This window comes from Nomascus leucogenys, chromosome 18 (genome assembly GCF_006542625.1).
Source record: "Nomascus leucogenys isolate Asia chromosome 18, Asia_NLE_v1, whole genome shotgun sequence".
Lineage (NCBI taxonomy): Eukaryota > Metazoa > Chordata > Mammalia > Primates > Hylobatidae > Nomascus > Nomascus leucogenys.
In genome coordinates, this window is record NC_044398.1 from 54,241,038 (window position 1) to 54,263,300 (window position 22,263).

At 39.8% G+C, this 22,263-nt stretch overlaps 1 protein-coding gene across 2 annotated transcripts in view; it reads left to right on the forward strand.

Annotated features, from left to right (window-relative positions):
• MKX (mohawk homeobox) overlaps positions 1-22,263 on the forward strand; it is a 73,690-nt gene that overhangs the window by 1,827 nt on the left and 49,600 nt on the right. For both annotated transcript variants that reach the window (XM_012502757.2, XM_030798649.1), the window contains exons 2-5: positions 510-779; positions 2,557-2,716; positions 8,680-8,833; positions 9,262-9,597. In XM_012502757.2, the coding sequence (XP_012358211.2) occupies positions 592-779; positions 2,557-2,716; positions 8,680-8,833; positions 9,262-9,597 (838 nt within the window). In that variant the 5' untranslated portion in view covers positions 510-591. The remainder of the gene's footprint in view (positions 1-509; positions 780-2,556; positions 2,717-8,679; positions 8,834-9,261; positions 9,598-22,263) is intronic.

Genomic DNA, 22,263 nt, shown 5'->3' on the forward strand with positions numbered 1-22,263 from the left:
ACTCATGAGCTGGGGGGTCTTGCGGATGCTGTTGGCACATTACCCCAAATCTTCCCTTCCATCCAACCCCTCCTGACGCCCCGAGTTGGGGCTCCCAGAGGCTTTAGTCTTCTGCTGTGATTGAAGAACCACGGGCGGCCTCACGCCGGTCGCGCTCCGCAGTCCGAAGTATGCCTCTCCCAGATTCAAACTGAAACCCAAAGGCACGTTTGAGAATTCGTTTCCTTTGCCTGTGCGGGTGAATGATTCCCGGTTGTAGTTCTGGGGAGGGAAGGGATGGGAGGATCGATCGCCTGGCAAGGAAGAGGGCAGGTACCTGTCCCGGAAGCCTGCAGGGGCGGGGGCGTGTAGCCAACTGGGGAGAGCCGCAGGGTCCCTGCCGGTTGCAGCAGCGCCGCTCCTCCCCTCGGCTCCGCAGCCCGGCGACCCGGCCAAGTTCAAGGCCCTGGACCTGCAGGGGTCTGAGCACTCTCAGCCAGTAAGTAACGAGATGCACCTTCCTCTCCTAGAAGCCGAGCCCCGCTGCGGAGCTCCCGGCGGCCCAGCCCCGAGGCTCTGGGGCCGCGCCGCGCGTCCCTGCCAACCGGCACCATGAACACCATCGTCTTCAACAAGCTCGGCGGTGCGGTGCTGTTTGAGGATGGAGGCGCCTCGGAGCGGGAGCGGGGTGGCCGGCCCTACAGCAGTATACTGGACAGTCCTCACGCCCGCCCCGAGGTGGGCATTCCCGACGGCCCGCCCCTCAAGGACAACCTCGGCCTGAGACACCGGAGGACCGGGTATGCGCACTCCCCTGGGGGCCCTGCCTGCCTGCGGCCCGGAGGGGTGGGGGCGGTGAGCTGTGCCGGGGTCCCGTGGCAACGCGGGCGTGTGGACGGGAAAGGGCCCGGAGTTCCCTGGGAGTGCAGGTCTGCCCCTCCAGGGCTCGCGCGTTCTCAGTTAAGGGGCTCCTATCTTAAAACATGAGGGATCAATTCGTCGGGGCAGCTCCAAGGAGCTTGGTGGAGACTAAGGGCGCCAGGAGCTGCCCCTCGGCCCTCGGCTGCCTGGACCTCGGAGTTGGGGGTTATTTGCCCCTCTCCGGACTGCGGGTGCCGGTGCGCGGCTAAGGGCGAGGAAAAAGGACTGAGCTGTGTGCAGAGAAACAGGCGAAGCCGAGCAGTCGGGGAGTCCAGGCTCAGGCTCCGCGGACTTCTCTTCGGTCACCACAGCCCCTCGCCAGAGCCCCGCGGCTCGCCTGGCCCAAGGAGTCGGGAAGGTCGCCTCCCGGCAGGGAGTCGCAGGCGTGCACGCGGCTCGGCGGGGCCAGCGGCGAACCCGGAGGGGGAGGCCCCGGGCTTGCGGGGCCGGGTTTGAGTTTAGCGGGGTGAGGGGTATGCTGGGGGGCAGTAGCTTGCGGGTGGGCCAGCTGCTCAGACTGCCGGTGAGTGGAGGGCAGGCTCTGCCTGGCCCGATCCCGGCGGCTCCCCGGGCGCCCCGCCGGGGAGGAGCAGCCTTCCTGGCGGCCTCCACCTGAACGATTGCATCAGCTGCTTGTTCTGCGGCGTCGCTGCTTAGTAAAACAGAGATTCGGTTTCGTCAAAATGTTACTACCAGTCGCTTCGGGTGGAATTGCATTTCAAAGTGTTTAAAGAGGCAGAAACCCAGGAGGCTCCGGCGCAGGCGCGCAAGCCTCGGGGAGCGGCTGGGCTCGCAGGCGGCCGCGCGCGACACCTCCCGGACCCGTGCGGGAGCGCAGCGCCCCAGGCCACACTCCAGGCTCCAGGCTCCAGGCTCCAGGCTCCAGGCTCCAGGCTCCAGGCTCCAGGCTCTTGGCTGCCTCTGCCTCTACCCTCTCTGAATATGCTTTTCCTGAGGTCTTTTTACTTTACCTGATGGGACAGAGCTTGCCGTACTTTTAACCTTCCCTTAGTCGGGAAACGGCCCGACAGTGCTTTTGGGTTCTGCAGCTTTCCTCCACAAACCACCACCTCCTTTGGAAAGTTTCCCCCTTTTCCTGAAAGATCAAAGGAAATAGCTTAAAGAGAGCCGGGGCGGCAGTGCTCCTTTGCTTTATTCCCTATGTCCAGTCGGCGACCTTTCCCCTGACCACAAGCGACGGAAAGCCTCTGGGAGCAGACAAGAGATCCCCGAGGGAAGTTTCGAGAGCCAGCTGCATACCCTGCCAGGCCTGCCAGGCCTGCCAGGCCAGGGCCACTCGAGGGCGCGGCGCCAGCGGGCGAGGGAAGGGTAGCAGTTAGCCCCGCTGCCCAGATCCGCGACTGGAATAGCAGTTTTCTTCAAATCACTTGACCTTCGTCTCCTAAACCTCTAACCTTGGGGTATTGGGTTCAAGGTATCCCCCTATTCAAGATAAACCTATCGAAATGATCTCCCCATCCAGAAACTGTGTGGCTCCCACTTCCTGCCTCTCCCAAACTCTGGGCGCGCGCAGAGCAGGGGCGCAAGGCAGGAATGCGCAGCTTGGATGCGGGGCCCGGGCTTGGCCGGGGCGTGGAGGGGCCGGGCGGGCAACCGCGTCGCTCACCAGGGCCTCCTCCTCTGCCCACGTTCCAGCGCCCGGCAGAATGGCGGGAAGGTGAGGCACAAGCGGCAGGCCCTGCAAGACATGGCGCGGCCCCTCAAGCAGTGGCTTTACAAGCATCGTGACAACCCGTACCCCACCAAGACCGAGAAGATACTCTTGGCCCTCGGCTCGCAGATGACTCTAGTGCAGGTAATCAGGATCCATTAACCCCCTGATCCGTTTCCCGGCGAGGGGCTGAAGAGCAGGAACGCTTAGGGTTCGTGTGGCTCTCCACGTGGCGCTTCTACCTGGAGAGGGCTGGAGCCGAGCTGTGGGAGTTTCTGAATTACCTCTCACCCTCATCCCTCAGTTCAGTGCAGATGCTCCGTGCGGGAGAGAATGCAGGATGCGCTGTCAGGGAGGGAAGGGAAAAGTAAACTGCAGACTTATGAGAAGGTTCAACACTAGTGAGCATCAGAATCGCCTGGAGAGCTTAAAACACAAATCGCTAGGCCCCACCTCCGAGTTTCGGATTCAGCAGGTCTGGAGTGAGACCATCATTTGTATCTCTTACAAGGCCCCAGGTGTTACTGAAGCTGAGGCTAGGGAGGAACCCCACTTTGAGAACCACGCAGTATGACGCTCCATATTAAGGCCCAATATTAAAGCTCAGGTACAGAGTAACTTTCAAAATTACCATTACTGACAGCTAGGAGTAGGGGATAGAAAGACAAGAAATGATATTTGGATCAACAACCCCCCCAACTTATTATTATTTTTTAATAGGAAGCATCCTAAGCATTAGCTGCAATCCGCAGCATTTTGCTCCTGATGCTTTTCTGCTGGGCTTAAGGAGAGGAGGCAGATTTCAGATGGTTGGGTTACTTTGCCAAGTGTAGAGAAATGGTGCAAAGTTTGTGTGTTCTCTGGTAGCAGCGTTACTTTACATTTGACTAGCTTTTCAAAACCGAATCTTACTGTTCACAAAACCACGATGTTGTAGGCAGCTACTATCAGAATTTTACACTTGACATAATCAAGAGTTGGGGCAGTTGTGTCAGTAAAAGACAGAGAGGACTGGAAATAAATAATTCTGGAACAAATGCTCTTCCCATCATGTCACAGTTTTTTTAAAATAAATGCGGTGGCTTGAACTTTTTACATGCAAACAGGCAAATTTATTCAGAAAGAAGAGGAGGAGGAGCTACATCAGGTGAGAAGTTTTGCACATTGCAGTAGCATTACCTGACTGTGAAAATTTGGCCATTCCACTAAATTTACAGTAAGCAGGAACTCCAAAAAGAAAAAAGGAACTAGTGGATAAAATAAAAATTGCTTTCCAGAGTATTTAAAATTTCCCTTTAGGAATTACTGGAAAGTTGGACAAGGCATGAAAGTTGACTTATAGTCAGGCTATCAATGCTAGAATATGTAATTTCTGCTTATTTTCAGAATATAATTATATACAAAGACATCTGTTTTCTTTCGTATTATCAGGCAGTGGTATTAATAGTGATTTGCTGCAGCAGTGGAGGGGAAAATTAATTTAGTGTTCTTGGCTTAATATCTGTTTAACATAAAACTATGAATCTTTTAGCGATTTACCAAAGTAGTTCCTAAATAAATTATTCCAGTCAGAAAAACCTGACTTATGAAAATAAATAACCTATGTTAAAATTTCAGTTTAAATAAGTATGCTATTTCTTTTTAAAATACACTAATTTATAGAGTTATTTGAATATTTCACAGTGATGTCAGCAATGAAACACTAGGTTATTTTGGCCAATTATATAGCTTTATATTTAATAGAGGCTATTCTTTCATACAGAAAGCAAAAGGACATTTATGCCATGTTTTAGGACTTTTTAAATTATGAAGTAGCATTTGTCATTAGGAGAGCCATTTAAACTTTCTTTTGGAGTAGTTTTGTTGAGCTGCAATACAAGTAGTTATAATTTTAAATTATTTGCCACCTGTAATGATAGTTCAAATACAAATAAAAATGCTTTTTACATTTAGATCTTGGTAAGGCTATTACATTTTTAAAATATGCTTTACATGAAATTTTCATTCAAAACACTTTTTTTCCTCTTACACTAGTGCTCAGAAAATAAAAATGCACAAAAATATGTAATTTTAAGTGGGGTAAAATAGTTTTTATAATAATAAATGACAACCGTATAATGATTTCAAATTTTATTATTAATGAAGCTGGTTTCTGAAACTTTAAAGTGATAGTGGAAAAAATAAAAATGTATAGAATTACCAATGGATCTTATGGCTGATCCTATGGCTGATCATTGTTCAAATGCTATAGAAGTACACTCTGTACTCTCAAAATATAAACAGCTTTATTGTGGAATAGTATAAAATGGTATGTGATTGGGGTTTGTATTATTGCAGGACATGGAACTTACCAAGGAATAATGAGTAGATGTTAATGCTTCCTCCTCTAATAATGGAAGTCTCATATTCCTGTGATATGTCCACATACAATTTGTTAAAACTGCTATGTTCCAAGATTCTGTCTCCTTTGTTGACATAACTCTGTTTTTGCTTGGTATTGAGTGTGCCTGCTGAGATATATATGCCATTATCAGCTACAAGGCTTATTATAACTGTTAAATGTTCAACAAAATCTCAGATCAGTCCTTATTCATTATTCCAAGTGTTATATTACATGGTGTGGAAATGAAGTGCTCAATATTTCAGTTGAATAGCTCAGAAGTTCATTAATTCAGTGTGTTCAAACATGGACAGATGCCAGTTTATCCCTTTGGGTGTACTGTAACAATTGCTCTGTCAACATGATGAATGTAAACACCTTTGTTAGAGTAGGATGAATATTATTTAGTTTTCCCTCCCAGCTTCTAGATGTTTGGCTTTCTAATATTTCACTATAAAATATGGGAGATAGACAGATAGATACTGATATAAATTATAATTATATAAATTAGTCATACCTAACTATCTCCCATATTTTATAGTGAAAGCTTAGACGCCCAAACGTCTATACATATATACACATATAGCATTCAGTTTGATATTAAAATTCTGCTCCAGAACCTTTTCTTGATAAGGAGACCTGTTTCATGTAAAATACAATTTGAAGAGAATATGAACGACAACCCGAAGGAATCCATATAGATTAAAAGTGGAAAATTTGAACCGATATTTTTACCTTCAGTGAAACAGATGGAATTTGCATTAATTCATCAAGAAAGAAATGCAAAACAAGTATATGCAAATTTGTTAACCAACTGTTTGCTGTTTGCAGGACCTACTGCAAATACGCATTAAAGACTTTGGAGTGTGTCTAGCTGTTAGGTTGTACTGAAAAAAACAAAACAAAAAACCCCAGCAGAATACATATATTACCAGATTGGGTGGTGGCCAGTTTATGAAATCAGTTTTAAAACAGTCTATATTAGACATCAGCAAACCTTTCTGGAAAATCACCTAAAGTGTAACTATTATAATATGGTTAAAAAAAAAGACTATGAGTATATAAAACATAAAAGAGGTATGACTCCTATACATGAAAAGTTAGTTAATCCCCTATGACATTTAAATTATTTAAATGTTCCCCCATTTTTGTCTGTTAGAAGGGTAGTGTATTACTTTTTTTTTTAATGAAGGCCATTGCATTTTCATTATAAGAAGACTTTCATAAGAATTGGATTTTACACTGTACTATGTGTGGTTGCTGTGTGAAGACTTAAGGTTAGTTAAGATTTAAGGTTAGTCTGAATTATATCCTGTTTAGTAAAGAAAGTTACAAAAATGTTTTGGAGTTGAATTCTAGTAAATATGAATGATCTAGGGGAAGTTGCAGGCTGTACTCTGTGTGTGAAAGGAGCAAAGAAGGACAAAAACACTCTTGCTGGAGACAGTACTGGTCAACAGAGGGAGGTTAGTACCTAGTAGAAAGGAAATTAACATTGCTGTAGGGGAACTCGGGCTGTATTCACCCACCTTAATTTTTAGAGCTAGCAAGGATATTAGGAACCATCAAATCCATTTTAGAGATGAAGAATTCAAAGTTCAGAAAAGTTGAATAATTTATCCAAATTCACACAGCATGGTTTTGGCAAATTCAGAACAGGAAGCCAGGTCCTCTTCCATTGTGTGGTGATTATGGGATAACAGGACATTTATGAGGATTTGAAGAAGTGAAGTGATTAAATCAAAATGGTGCATCAATTCTTGAATTTGATGATAGTTGCTAAGATCCATTTAAGAGAACAGAATGGAAGACAGGGAAGTTAGAAAGAGAAATGTTTTCAAATTCCCAGTTAGTAGTATGGTTAGATAAAGTAGTTGGATGAAGATTTTGGCAGTGAGTTGAAGAATCCAAGGGAAGTTTGAGAAATTTCATGAAGAAAGGGATCAGGCTCCTTGTGCTTCCACAGCTAATGTTCACTGGTGTATCCCAGTTAATTATTATGTAGTTCTTTTCCACGAGTCCTTCCAGGAGTGCAGAAGACAAAGCTTATTCATTCCTAGGACTTAACATCATGGCTAAAGTACAATAGTCACTCAATAATTTTGTTGTCTGTCTGTAGAGAATGGGAAGGACTGAGAATTTGAAGTCAGACTGAATCTTGGTAATAGTAACATAGCTTAGCAGGAAGAAGTATTGGTGGACTGACTTCTGAAATTCTATAGTGAGATAATAAGTCATTGCATATAAATTTGAAAGGATAACTATCATTGCTTCAGGTACAAAGAAGATAATATGGACTATATTGAATATTAAATACATATGGGAAACCCACCATGTGCTTACCCATGAGGACAGGGAGAAAAAGTATAATTTGAGGTTTTTTCAAAGTAGAATAATAAGGACTTGAGTAATGCACAAAAAATGTGTATTTATAGTATAAATCTAGAAAAAAAGTAGAAATTTCCAGTGCAAACATTGCCACACAAACCATTATAGTAATCTGGCCTTTCTTCAAAGCCTAGCTTAAATTCCTCAGTTTGGTCATGTTCTGGACCAAACTGGCAGAAAGACTTCATTCTCTTCCCATGTTTCATTCTTTTAAAGGCAAGTATCGCCCTTTTGAGTTTCTAAAAATCTATGCACTGATGATAACCTGATATTTTAGAAGAAATCTCAAGTATCAAATCCAGTAGCATCTTAAAAAAAAAAAAGAGTGGAAGTAGCTTTTCTTTGTCTTGAAATGTTTCTTTCTTTGCCTTCACCTATTTGTCTAAGAAACACTTGACTTTTGGCTTAAAGTGAGGAGTTCTTTGGTTTATTTTCCCCCTCTTCACCGATGGCTCTACCTCTGCTTGTTTTGCTAGCTCCGCTTTTGGAAGCGAACAGGTCCCACCTTTTACATCTCTAATGGTTTCCAAAGCTTGGTCCTTGACCCTGCTTTCATTCTCTCTACTCTTGCAGCTTTGACTATTACCTCTGTGCCTTTTCCTCTTGAATTTGCTCATCCCCTCCCTTCAATCTCAGATACCACTTTTATTTTCTTACCAGACATGTCACCAATATTAGCACCTCGAACTAGACATTGCCCAAGCCAAACATATCATTTTATCCTCAAAAAGTTTTATCTCTTTCCTCAAATGCACTACCCTTCTCTTGGTTCCACAGGTTTGATGACTCAAGGTCATCTTTAACTCTTCCCTCTTCCTCAACCCCTACAATTTCTCTGGAATTTCACTTCTATTTGTTCCTGCGTCCTCTTTATCGGGAATGCACTTCCCTTCCCTCTCGACCTGATCTATTCTGGACTTTCTTCAAAGGCTCACTTAAATTCCTCAAAAAGGCTGGAGTCATATATGAAAGTAACCCCTTTTTCCTTTGGACTCCTGTATCATTTTAATGTCTTGTCTGCCATTCATCACATTCTTTCTTATATTAGTTATTTGTATACCCTCCTACTTCTCTTACTGGACTTTCCTCTTACTAAAATTTTTTGATGTCAAGGCCTTTTCATTTTTCCTTATTCCACAAATACACTAAATGCTCAGTGCCTGTAGTAAGCAACATGTTTGTCAAATGAATGAATGGATGTGAATGTCCAGTATTCTTATGTCCTGGGAATATTTAATGATCAGAGGTGCTAAGAGAGGCTTAGCTCCTTTATGAGAAAATAATTGCACCATGGATAATGTTTTTAAGTTTTGTTAATTGAAAAATAATACCGTTTTAGGTGTCAAATTGGTTTGCTAATGCAAGACGTCGGCTTAAGAATACTGTTCGACAGCCAGATTTAAGCTGGGCTTTGAGAATAAAGTTATATAACAAGTATGTTCAAGGCAATGCTGAACGGCTTAGCGTAAGCAGTGATGACTCATGTTCTGAAGGTTTGTTAATATTTTTATTTTGCTTTCTTTATTTTGCCTCTATAGCAAGTTCACCATAATTGCTATTTTTAAGGTTGCTCTCACAAAATATGATGGTGCCATAATGGTTCTTTTTTATTGCATGAAGTAACTTCATTTTTATAATACTATAAATGACCAAAGGAATGATGGCCATTTCCTCTTGTTTATAGATATACCATGTGTCAGAATAACATATTCAGTGAAATTCATTAAAATTAAAATACGATAAGTGAGAGATGACATAAATATTTTCTTTCATTGCCTAAAAATTGATCTTGAATATCAAAGATAATTTTATATACTTTAAATATATTTCCTTTATATATTTTTAAGGATTAAATATAAGAGTTGGGTGGCTGGGGGAAAGTATGCATACCATCCTACTTAGTGATACTGTTCCACTTTAGATGGAGAAAATCCTCCAAGAACCCACCTGAACGAAGGGGGCTATAATACCCCAGTTCACCATCCCGTGATTAAAAGTGAGAGTTCGGTCATCAAAGCAGGAGTGAGGCCAGAGTCACGGGCCAGTGAGGACTATGTGGCACCCCCCAAATACAAGAGCAGCTTGTTGAACCGTTACCTTAATGACTCTTTGAGACATGTCATGGCCACGAACACTACCATGATGGGAAAAACAAGGCAAAGAAACCACTCGGGATCTTTTAGCTCCAATGAATTTGAGGAAGAATTAGTGTCTCCATCGTCATCAGAAACCGAAGGCAACTTTGTCTATCGCACAGGTAAGCCCGTGCTTTCTGTAGTAATTCCTGTGATACCTGTTTAAAGCACAGTTAAAACTGCATCCGAGGGATTTATTTTAACAGGTATAAAGGCATCAGATTATTCACATATTGCCAATAATTCAGTTTTAAAGCTTTCGTTTTGTTTAGAATTGCCAATGGATACATTTGTTAGTAGATTATGGTCTTATTGAGAAATTTTCAGTTTTCATATTAAAGACAGGAAGTCTCATTCTTTTTATATTTTTAATTTTAATTTTTTAATATTTTCACTTTGTTTTTATACAAAAATAACTCAAGATGAAAGAATTTTCATTCTTAATAATAATTTTAATCTTCATAATAACAATGTTTAGGGGGATATATACTGGCTTTTATGAATAATTTATAATAGAGGATAGTGCCGGCTTGTGGCCAGTCCTGCAAATAGTTTGTATTTTGTCTTTTCTGTTAAATGCTTTGATTGCTAAATAGTGATGGTAAATGAAAACAAATTAATAGGGTGTCAAGCTTTTGTGAAAGAAAGGTATAGGTCTGGCTTCCATTGCTCTGGAAATTTTACTCTCATTCCTGAAAAGCATAAGCAGGGCTGAAAAATAGCTTTTAAAATTTTACTTTCCTTCCAGAAATAAAGGATCGATTCCTACCTGTCCAAAACTTTCAGATGGAGTAGTAGGTTTGGTAAAAATTTCTATCTTGACTTCGGTTCCCAGAGAGGTTTGCTCTTAAGAAGTGTATGAGGTGACTTTGGAACAAGGAATATGCATGACCAACATCTGGTGTAGACAGAGTCTGGGTCCTGAAAATGTCAGCAAATGAGATTTAGAATATTAGAGCTGGAAATAACCTCAGAAAACATCTAGAACAGGCACATGACATCACAGATAAGAAAACCCAGACCAAGAACACATAGTAGGTACTCTCCTCCAGATCTCTGAGTCTACACAACAGATAGGAAGAACATCACTACTATAATCACTATTATTATCCCTACTACTACCAATCATGTATAGAGTAGTTACGATATAGTAGGCCCTAATGATATAAACTATACACATTTTACTACATCTTTTCTTCATAATATCAAGAAGTTTGGTTCATGAACAGTAAGGCTTTATTAAGAAATCTAAAGTTGCTCTGTTAATGTACCCTTTAGATCATTTCGCCAGCAATCTGATTTTCAAACGTCTACAAATATATATGAGACAAATGATCTACAAAGATCTCAGAGAAAATAGCAATACATTTCTAAAGAATTGAACAACCTCACTTTCCCTTTTCATCACCAACTCCAACAATAAAAACAAACTCCAAACACTCAGAAATACAGAAATCGTCTTGTAAATAATAATTGGGTCTAGGAAGAAGAAAAAATAGAATGAAATTTAGCCAATAATGAAAATGAAGATGGGCAAGGTGGCTTACACCTGTAATCCCAACACGTTGGGAGGCAGAGGCAAGAGGATTCCTTGAATCCAGGAGCTTGAGACAAGCCTGGGCAACATGGTGAGACCCCCATCGCTACAAATTTTTGTGTTTAATTACCCATGGTGATTACCATGCATGGTGGTGCATACCTGCAGTCCCAGCTACTTGGGAGTCTGAGGTGGGAGGACTGCTTGAGCCCAGGAGATCAAGGCTGCAGTGAGCCGTGATCATGCCACTGCACACCAGCCTGAGCAAGCGAGGGAGACCCTGTTGCAAAAGAAAAAAAAAAAGAAAATGAAGACACTACATATTAACATCTGACTATTGTGACCAGAGAAGAACTTGAAAGTAATTCAGAGTTTTATGAATGTTTATTTTTAGAAACAGGAAAAGAAATCACATTGTTCAAACAGATAATTGAAAAAAATAAAATAAAAAAGGTCAAATGGGAAGCTGAAAAATAAATAAGAGTTGACTCTTTTAAAACAATAATAAATTAAACAAGCAAAAATCGACACAAATTAAAATTGGAAATTACAAAGGAAGGAAACAATAATAAATAGTTATTAAACAAAAAAGGTTTTAAAAAATTATGATGAAGTACTACGCACAGTTGTTTGGCAATATACTATATGTAAATGTGTATTTAAATAAATTGGCATTCTCCACACAAATTAAAATTTCATAAACAAGAAAAGTTTTAAATGGCCAATAACTCAGGAAAAATTAAGATTTTTAGTCAATCCAGTTCCCAAAACACATGACTTAATACATCCATTTCTTTTCAAACTTTGAAGAAGTAATTAATGCTCGTGTTTTATACATTTTTCTGGAACGTATAAAAAATATCAATTTTTTTAAAAATGTAAATGTTATCCTACTTCCAAACCAGATTAAGACTGCATAAAAGTCAAGATCTTTATTTATAATACTGATACTATGAAAATACTTGAGAAATATTTATAATGTAATATTAATTGAAAAACAATTCAAAATTGTGGAAACACTATAATACAGTTATGACAGTACAAATGTGCATAGGCAAATACAAAAAAAAGACAAATACATTAATTTTAATAAGAGAGTAATTGGTAATTGGTAATCTTTTATTTAAAAATATTTTTCTTATAAAATTTTTAACATTGCCTGGTAAAAACATAGGTTAGATGCCTACGCAATTTTCCCAGTGTGGTGAGTCTTCTGAAAATGCATGCTCTTTTCAAAAGTGACAAAATATAAAGCCAGAATGAATAGCATACCTGTATAGTTGATTCTTTTCAAAGTTAAATATCTCGGTGGCTTATTTTTATTAAAGCATTCCAAAGGCACTTGGTCCATAGTATGGACTATTCATTTGCCAAATTCTATTTTTAAATAAAAGCCTATTTTTTTTTTTTTAGTTATGCAAGCAATGAGAAAGCAACCTAGACATGTAAACTGGTTTTACATGGGTGTGCATCAACTTAAAAAGGGCAGACTAAATGATTTGTTTTTATGGTTGGAGAATAAAGAAAGACTGGTGGCCTAAGACTGATCTGCTAGGTTTCAGGTCAAAACAATCAATGGCTGTCTTCGGTGGGAATTGAGTGACAGTGTTGCTGCAATTGTAGCTGGGTTACCAGGCATGTATAAATAGTAAAACAGGGGATTTCAAGAAATACTTTCTGAGCAACTGCTATGGTTTTCTCTGGCATACAACCTTCTTCTGAACTAAATAGAAATTTTCTAAGTCTGTATTAACACCCCCTCCCCCAGTGCTACAGTAGTACAAAGATTTTTAACTTTCACATTTTTTAAAAGAACACTTTACAATTTGTTTTTGTTACAATTTATTGCTAAGGAATTTTTCTTTTTTCTTTTTTTTTTTCCTTTTTTTTGAGATGGAGTCTTGCTCTGTCGCCCAGGCTGGAGTGCAGTGGCACGATCTCGGTTCACTGCAACCTCCACCTCCCAGGTTCAAGCAATTCTCCTGCCTCAGCCTCCTGAGGAGTTGGGATTACAGGCGCGTGCCACCACATCGGGCTAATTTTTTGTGTTTTTAGTAGAGACGGGGTTTCACCATGTTAGCCGGGATGTCTCGATCTCCTGACCTCGTGATCTGCCAGGCTCAGCCTCCCAAAGTGCTGGGATTACAGGCGTGAGCCACTGTGCCCAGCAGCTAAGGAACTTTATCCATTTATTCTCCCATTTTTGTTAGAGTAGCTGTCTTGTGATGAGTTTTATTAAATATATGGAATCAAATAGCCAATTGAGGCCAGGCATGGTGACTCACACCTGTAATCCCTGCACTTTGGGAGGCCGAGGCAGGCAGATCACCTGAGATCAGGAGTTTGAGACCAGCCTGGCCAATATGGTGAAACACCGTCTCCACTAATAATACAAAAATGAGCTGAGCATGGTGGGAGGCACCTCTAATCCCAGCTACTCGGGAGGCTGAGGTATGAGAATCGCTTGAACCCAGGAGGCAGAGGTTGCAGTGAGCTGAGATTGCACCACTGCACTCCAGCCTGGGTGACAGAGTGAAATTGTGTCTCAAAAAAAAAAAAAAAAAAAAAAGCCAGTTGAAAGTTGGTGTGAGAAAGGATAATGTATCACTGAATTTTATTTCACTTATTTTTATTAAATTCTAGGGGGCAGAATCTTGTAGATTATAAAGTAGTAATCCTAATTGAAGATATTGCTAGAAACATCAAAGCAAATACAAACATATTTTTATTGATTTTACATAGACATTATTTCTCTGTAATCCACAGTCTTTGGCTTCATGCCAGGGCCATAGCAGGCTCTCACTACAAATAGGTTGAAACATTTTTGACGGTAGTAATTTTACCATTGCAATTGGTCAGAGTTATTAAGGTCATTGCGTCTAAATGTAATTAATACTCAAAGGAAATTTAGTCACTCAGTGTCCGTTGAATTAAGTCATCTAAATTAAAATTATAATTTGTTTTTATCATGTGAGCTTAGCGAATGGTAATTTTCAGATGTTTGACTGAGTGAATTTCCTTCCAAACTGATGTCCAAGCCTCTAGCCCCCAGGTGGTCTGCTCTCTCTGCTTTCTGAGGTGCCAGGATAAGGACCCCCGGTGTAATATCCACCTCCATTCCTGTTGAACCAGGGCTCAGATTCTCCAGATGGAACTGTTTTTGCCACCTTACAGAGTGGGTTCTCACTGGAACCTTTTCTAACTTGAATTAGACTTTGACTTTACCCTCAGAACCAAGCCTATGGAATTTCTTTCTCTACTGAAGGAGGAAAGAGGTTTCTAAGAAGGAGTAAATCAGGCAAGTCTTGAATTAAAACCTGTGGAGTTCCCCTCCTGTTTTGCTCTACTTGAGGACAAGCCCTTGTTGCATTTTTCCCTTTCACAGATCACAGATGATCAGTCTATAAAGGCCTAGTGCAAGCCAGGTGCAGTGGCTCAAGCCTGTAATCCCAGCACTTTGGGAGGCCAAGGCCAGTGGATCATCAGTGGTCAGGAGTTCGAGACCAGTCTGGCCAATATGGCGAAACCCCATCTCTACTAAAAATACAAAAAAAAATTAGCTAGGCATGGTGGAGCATGCCTGTGATCCCAGCTACTAGGGGGAGAGAGGCAGGGGGATCACTTGAACCTGGGAGGTGGAGGTTGCACTGAGCCTAGATCACGAGATCATGCCACTGCACTCCAGCCTGGGCAATAGAATGAGACTCTGTCTCAAAAAAAAAAAAAAAAAAAAAAAAGCCTATTGCATTAGAATGGTTGTTCTATGAGCCCCCATGGCTCTGTTAGTATATACTTTATAAATTTATCCTGCTCCCAAGAGGTTGAATGTTTAAACTTTATCTTGTTAAACTCTCTAAAATCCCTCTTAATTAGACACATCTGGTATAAACCAAAGCGTCTAGGCAGATAGGAGTGTTTTCTATGTTAGTATGAATTAATCAGGCTAACTTCCCATCTGCTTGATGGAGGTGAATATCCCTGGGAAGAAATGAAGATTTTAATTGAGAGAAAAAAAGAAGTCATTTATTGGTGCATGGGACACTTTGGGAGGTAGTATCCATTTGGATGTCCTGCCGCATTGGAGACATGGAACAAAATGAGAGAACAAGGCAGTTTGGTTACTGGGGAAAGAGGAACAAGGACGTAGAAAGTTTGGGAGGATAACAAGTCCAACTGCCATCTCCAAACCTTTTTTCTTGGCTCATAATGACCCTCAGGGGAGAAAGTGTTCTTTTTTCTTTTTCTCTCTCTTCCTGCACACTGTGTACCTTAAAATTTAAGCTGGTATCAGTAATAAAATCTAGATATGTTCATGAGTTCAATAAACCATTGGATCTGCTTGGGCTTCAAGCTTAATTTATGGCATAGTTTCTTTGGAGAAATGTACTCTCCGTTCTTAACAACCAATGTAACAAGGACCCTTCTGGGACACAATCCATTGGCATATGAGGTGCTGCTCCTATGTGCATTCATTCCACATGCAAAAATGATAATTCGGAGCCACTCCCTGAAAGCTCTGGCTTAGACTCACCGGAGCCCTGTGTTTGGTGCTGGCCACTCTATCCATGAAACCATATTTAAATGAACCAGAAGAAAGGTTTAAAAAGATGCCTTGGCAGATCTTTTTGAGCAGTGAATATTCCCCCTGACAATATCTGTTTCCTTCATTTCAGCTTTTGTCTTGGGGGGTAGCTTAAAAAAGTCTTATGGTGGCATCAAGAGTCATCCGTGTTAAGGGCCCTGCATGAGTGCCTCGGTGCACACGCACGGTTTCTCTTTTGGGCTTTTATTGACCAGTAAGTCTACCTTGGATACTTATTTTCTTATTTTATTTCCCTTTCTGTGCTGTCACTTTCTTGGTTTTAGTGAAAGAATTAAGCTTTGCCTTTTTGGATTATTCCAGACATTCTTTTCCTGGCATGCAAATGACTGTTGATGTACTCCAGCAGAGAATAATAAAAGCCTCTATCACCAGTCCAGCGAGTGACATTTAAAGGATATTTGAAAGGTTGTCCAATTCCTTGTCTTGTACCTTACCTAACAAAGGCCATCTGGGAATGAGGTATTTCACATAAGTCCAATTTCCAGATAGCAGAAATTTAAGGACCAATTTAAAAAATAGAGAATTTTCTTCTCTTCCAAACTTACACTATTCAGCACAACTTTGGAGAGGTACTTTAATAATCTTTCTATTCTCTAAATGTCCTCTTCCTTGTATTTCTTATATACTGTTCCACCCTTTCAAATCAGTAACCTCAGGGTTAATCACAATCAGAAACTTGCCCCTCACTCGTTTGAATAAAGAGCCTTGTCTTCCTGACAGCCTTTTTGAAAGGGAACTTTTCTAATTACTTATTTCTAAGCAGAATCTTTTAAAATGAGATTTATACAAATGCTGACCCTTTGAATATGCAAGGGATTGCTATAGAATTATAAAATCTTAAGCACTATTCGGAATACCATAGATTCTTAGTAAACATTTATGAGTGATGATTGTAGCAAAACACATTGACATGGATTCTTTCTGAAGTTCAAATTAATTTGATGTTCGAAAATTACATTTCTTTCTGGCTTCACTTGCAAAAATTCAAATGCAATTGTACCAGGGTTTCACCCATTGTGAAGAACTGAGAGATTAATGGCAGACAAGAAAAGAAGAAAAGAAATATTGGCAACATGAGCTGTGTGCTGGCTCCTTCAGAGGTGGCTTTCCATTCACTTTTCATTGTTATTTGGTATCATGTGAGAGCCCGAAAAATCCTACATGTAGATAGATGCTGAGACTCGCACTTTCATAGTATATGGCTTACAAACAAATCGAAAGTATGAGGCAGTTTAGCCTAGAAACTGTACAGATATTTTAGGGTTGTGTTTGCTTCTGACATTTTTGTCCTTTTACATTGTGGTACCTAAAAAATGTAGCAACACTGATTTCATATTTGGCTGAATGTGGGCAAATTGTTTTCCGAAATGCAGCCGTATCCTATCTCTTTCCTTTGGTACTGGCTGTCACTGCCTTGTGTGTATTAAAAGCTTCTGGAGGCCCTGAAATGGTGTTGTATTAATTTTTATAATTCCCCTAGTGCTTACGACTGTGTCTTTCACGTATTTACTCTATAAATGTTTCTTCAGTGAATGAATTCGTGTTTTGATGATTTAGTATGTCTGCTCCTTAAATCATAAAAAACGTTAAATTTACTTAAGTATATGTTGATCTGTGTCTGTAAACAGAACAAGAGAAAGGGTCCTGAATACATTTGAATTGGTTTAAAAAAAGTTTTAAAAAGAAGAAAAATGTAAAGTAAAAAAAAAAAAAAACACTGAAGCTGAAAACAATGAAATGTTTAAGAGAATCAAAATAAAAACATAGAAAGAATAAAATGAAACTAAATCGATTTTCAAGTAAAAGAGTGACTTCCAAGGAGATGCAAGGATGAAAAATGGAGAAATTTAGACAGTTTAAAGAAAATCCACCAAAGAATAAAAAGCACAGCCAACAGACAAATAAAAACAAATGGAGATTTTACAAATTTGACTTCACTAAGTAATGGGATGTATTGTTTACCTAGTAGCATACACAACCTTGGAGGTGAGACTTAAGAAATAAAGCACAGATCTAAACCCACTCATTTAAACCCTGCAGCATGCCACCTTTACTGTCAAGGTTGACAAAAGTCAAAGTTGTGACTTTTTCAGAATGACTATTTTTAGCTGCATATGAGAATAGGAGAAAGTCCATACAGAAATTTTACACTTTCTGTCTCCTCCATGTGCAAGAGCAAAGATCCCATACATTTTTGATATTTTCCTGCTAAGAACAAGTTTACCAACGTGAAATTTTGATCTTGCAAATGCATTCTCTGTATTTTGGCATTACTGTTCTACTGATACTTATCAGCAAATCGATCATAATTGACTTTCTGATACTCAATGCATTTCAGACTTGCTTCAGTGGTCAGTCACATCCCGGGGCAGCTTCATAGAAGTGCTTGTTCATGTCACTATATTTAAGACTGTGTCAGTATTTCCATTAAGAGACTTTCTCATTCCCTAGGGCTTCTAAATAAGTCGTAAAAAATCAAGCCAAACTCAAAGCTGGCATAAAGGGGTCCTTTTTTTTCCTTCTTCTATGTATAAGGAATATAAGCACCTAACTCCCATTAATTCTATATTTAGTTAGGTTTGTAAATGCTTTATACACTGACGAGACCAAATATGATCCATTGATGCTTCTGTGGCCTCAGATTAAAAAGAATTTCAAAAAGTTTTTACTGTCTATGAAAATAACAAGACATTCTAATTAATGAATATAGAAGTGGTTTCTTTTCTCCCTTCTTCTTCTTTTTTTTTTGTTAGCTGTAGTTAGTTTTTTCCTTTCTGCCTCCCTACTTTGTTTCTAAAATTAAGAAGGTATTTTTCTGTGTTAAAATTTGTCTTGTTGATGTAACAGAATTTTTACACAGGGTAAATATGTGTTTCCTTCCAGTCCAGAGTTTTGGTACTTTTAATTTTGGAAGCCTGGTTTCTTGTTTTCCATTATAAATGATATCATTTATAACTGTGAGTTTTGAGGAAGTGAAAAAATATAATAATAAGCGTGTTCACTTTGCCCAATTTCCTTCACAAAATTTGAATATTTTTCTCAGTTTTCAGTTTAAATGAAGGGTGGTGTGTTTAAATAACAGCTGCGTAATGAACTTTTTCTCTCTTTCCTCTTTGACAGCTTCCGTTACCCAATTTCTCTGTTTCATTGTACTAAAGAAGTAAATAGTCAGGGATTTTTGTAAATCCAGCAATCAGCTTTTAAAGGATCTTCCAGATCAATCCCTTATTTTTCAGGTTAGGAAATTGCTTTAGCCTCTATACAAGGCCCTGAAAATGTTCACTTTTGGCTATGAGTTGCTCTGTTGCTTGGAGATGTGATCCTGATCCTTTGTACAGTAATTCTAACGGTTTTTGGCAGCTTCAGGTACTTAAATGTCTTTTACTTAAAAAATACTTAAATCATTAGTGTTGAACTTTTGAGAACTTGGAGTAGGTGTGTGTGCATTTCTAAAAGTTTCTCTGTTTTAATAGCTAGAGTGGAAAGGTTTTTACACAAGTTGATATTATAAATTGTGGGTTGTAATAGCCATACAGTACCTAGGGGTCATCTTTGGTTATTATGGGAAATAGAAATGGTTTGCAGAAGATCCCACACCGTTAATACTGGTGGCCAAAGGTTTCTGTGGGGTGTGTGTGTGTGTGTGTGTGTGTGTGTGTGTAGGTAGTAGTAGTAGTAGCAGCAGTAATAGAAATTAAATATAGTTGGAAAAACAAGGTTGCTTTTGAAGATGATCGGTGGCATCTCCCTTCTGCCTTGTACATAACACTGGAGACATTGAAGTTATTACCAGGAAGTGGCCAGAAACGACTTGAGGGATAACAACCCACTTTGAAAGTGGTTTTGAGGAGATAGATTAGTCTCAGTTTGAAGCAGCAACACCACTCTACTTTGAACAGTTTGGAGTCTTCCCCAAAGTGAGTCAGTAACTGTTTTTCCAAGCCCAGCAGGAGGTGCTACAGGGTGAACTTCACTTTTAGCATTTGCTCGGGTCACACAACCAAAAAAAGCAAAATTGAAGTTTAGACTTCACCGGCTCATGGTTTTGGGCAGCACCTTAGCAGTGGCCATGATTCTCTTAAGCGCTTTTTTCATGTCTTCCAGAATTGCTGGACTGCAGATAGGGGTAAAAAACTGCCTCTTGCCCACTGACTTCAGTACTTTTGAGTATTTTTGATACAGTGATAAATACGTACATCTTTTAAACACTGTGTTCACTTTTTGGTCCTATTACACACACATACACACAATTTTGTTTTTTTGTGTGCTGTTTTTGTTTTAAATGAAAATTTTGATCAGTTTGCATTTAAATAGAGAGAACATTTTTTACAATGTGATTTAGAGAGGAATATTTTAGTAATATAAAATTAAAATGGAAAAACAGAACTCAGATGAAAACGAAACCTTTTAAAATGCTGAAAGATGGTCAGAGACAACCATTCATAAAGTGGTATTTCCAAGAAACAGCTTGCTTCTTAAGTTTTCACATAGTTGCCTGTGTATTAAGAACTGATAGTCCCTTCAGCTGAGCCAGTCTCAGGTGATTGTGAACAAATCTCCCAGTATGGCAGAGACATTTCAAGTAAGAATGCCCTGTTCTGCCAAGACTGTCATGATACTAAAATGTACCCTTTTGCTAAGGGCCAAAATTCAGAGTCTCTCCTCCCAGTTTCTACACTGATGTAGACAACAGATGCACAAAAAGGCAAAGTGGTATGTCACATGGCTTCAGAGCAAAAGGATGGCTATCTGGCAAGCGAGAGAATTCCTTAAATGTTACTGGGGCTTACATTTCTAAACATAAAATTCCTAGCCAGAAGCTATTTGGTGCCAAGTGTCTTTGCTGTGATGCCTGAGCCTAGCAGGAAGCTGGATGGTTGCAATATTGTGGCTGGCTGTTGGAATCCACACACCCTTTGCTAATTTGCAACCAAGATTGAGTAATATGATTGTTTTCCATTTTTTTCTTATCATTGTTTTGGTTGCATCTAATCTTCGTATATTTTCTTCTCCTAGAATTCTCTTCTGAGCTGCTAAATCTATCCAGATGGGTCGTAACCTTGTCACTAGTGCAACTGGACTTGTTTTAGTTTTGATGGTGTCTCCTGGGTTCATTTATTTTAGACCTTTTTAGAAATATGGCACCAATTCATGTTTATGCAGCAACCCATGGGGACTCTAGCTTATCTAACTGTGCACTTTTTTTCTTTCAACTGTGTACTTTTTTCTTTCAGAAGATTTTGTATGTATATTTTTTTTTCTTAAAATGTGCTTGGAAAAGTATAAGCATAAATCATCTGGAATAGTAATTCTCAACTATCTTGAAAGGTGTGCGAGGACTATTTCATGGTTACTATGATTGAAGCAGTAAAATTTAGTTTATAGTTACAATAACTTTCCTCTCATTAGGAAAATAAAAAAAGCTCAACTTTATGATTTCACGACATATTACCAACCCTTAAATTCCATTCTAATCCCCACCCCCTGACACACACAGACTCCATGAAATGCTCATAGGACGCTCAGAGAAGAACCGTAGAGGCATATGACCCGTCTGTGCTATGTTTGACCTCACTTTGTCTCTCAGATGCTTTCATTAAAATGACAGCATAAAGGTCTGGGTAGAGGCTGGGTTGAAGGAATACACATCAAATGTATATTTTGATTACAGTAAAGTTCCCGCTGCTTCAACTGTGATTTGGAAAATGACTTTGTAGTGCCCCAGTTTTCTCTCCAACCAGCCTCCTTACCTACATGAAATTATCCACTTGTAGATGAGACCACAGGAAGCTATAATGTGGACAGAGCAGAGAGCAATGCCTTAGAAATCAGCAGCTCTGTTTGTTGGCCAGATCTGTTAGCAACTGGGTATGTGTTCTAAGGCAAGCCCCTTTATTAATCATGGCTTTCATCCCTTTAGCTGTAAAACGAAGATGTATGACAAGATAATCCATAAGTACCTTACACCTCTGACAGCGTGCAATTCTGTGCAATGCATAGGGAGACAAGGAAGCCCACAGTTTATATAAAGTCATAGCTAAATGCATATCGCAGTGTCTCTATTAGAACAGAACTTGGGCTCTGAGCCACAAGACAGGGACATTGCAAAGGAGCATTGGGGAGCATAGCACCAGTAAACCTCCCTGGTGGCAGATAAAGGACTCTGCCCAGTGGGGGTGTTGGGCCCTGAGCATACAGTAGGAGGCCAAGAGGGTAGATGACACGTGTTTAAATCTGGCAATGTTTGCCTTATGTCATGTGTCATTTTTTGGAGATCTCTCCCAAGATTACAGAAGTATGCTATATTTTAATTTTTCTGATAATTTGTATCAGAAGTATATTTTCTGCCATTTTTATTATTTTAAGTACATATTATATACTTATAATCTACCTACAATTTATTTTTGTAAATTATATGAGATCATAATCAGACTACTTTTTTCTCCGCCAAATGAACAGCCAATTGTCCCAACACATTTTACTGAATACTTCTACCTTTCCTTATTGATTTGAAATGCCACCCCTATTATATACTGACTTCCTTTATATGTATGCCTATTTCTGGACTCTGTTGTATTCTATCAAACTTAAACATATATTAATAGCATAACATTTGATTTCCTTTTTATTTTATTTTAAGTTCTGGGA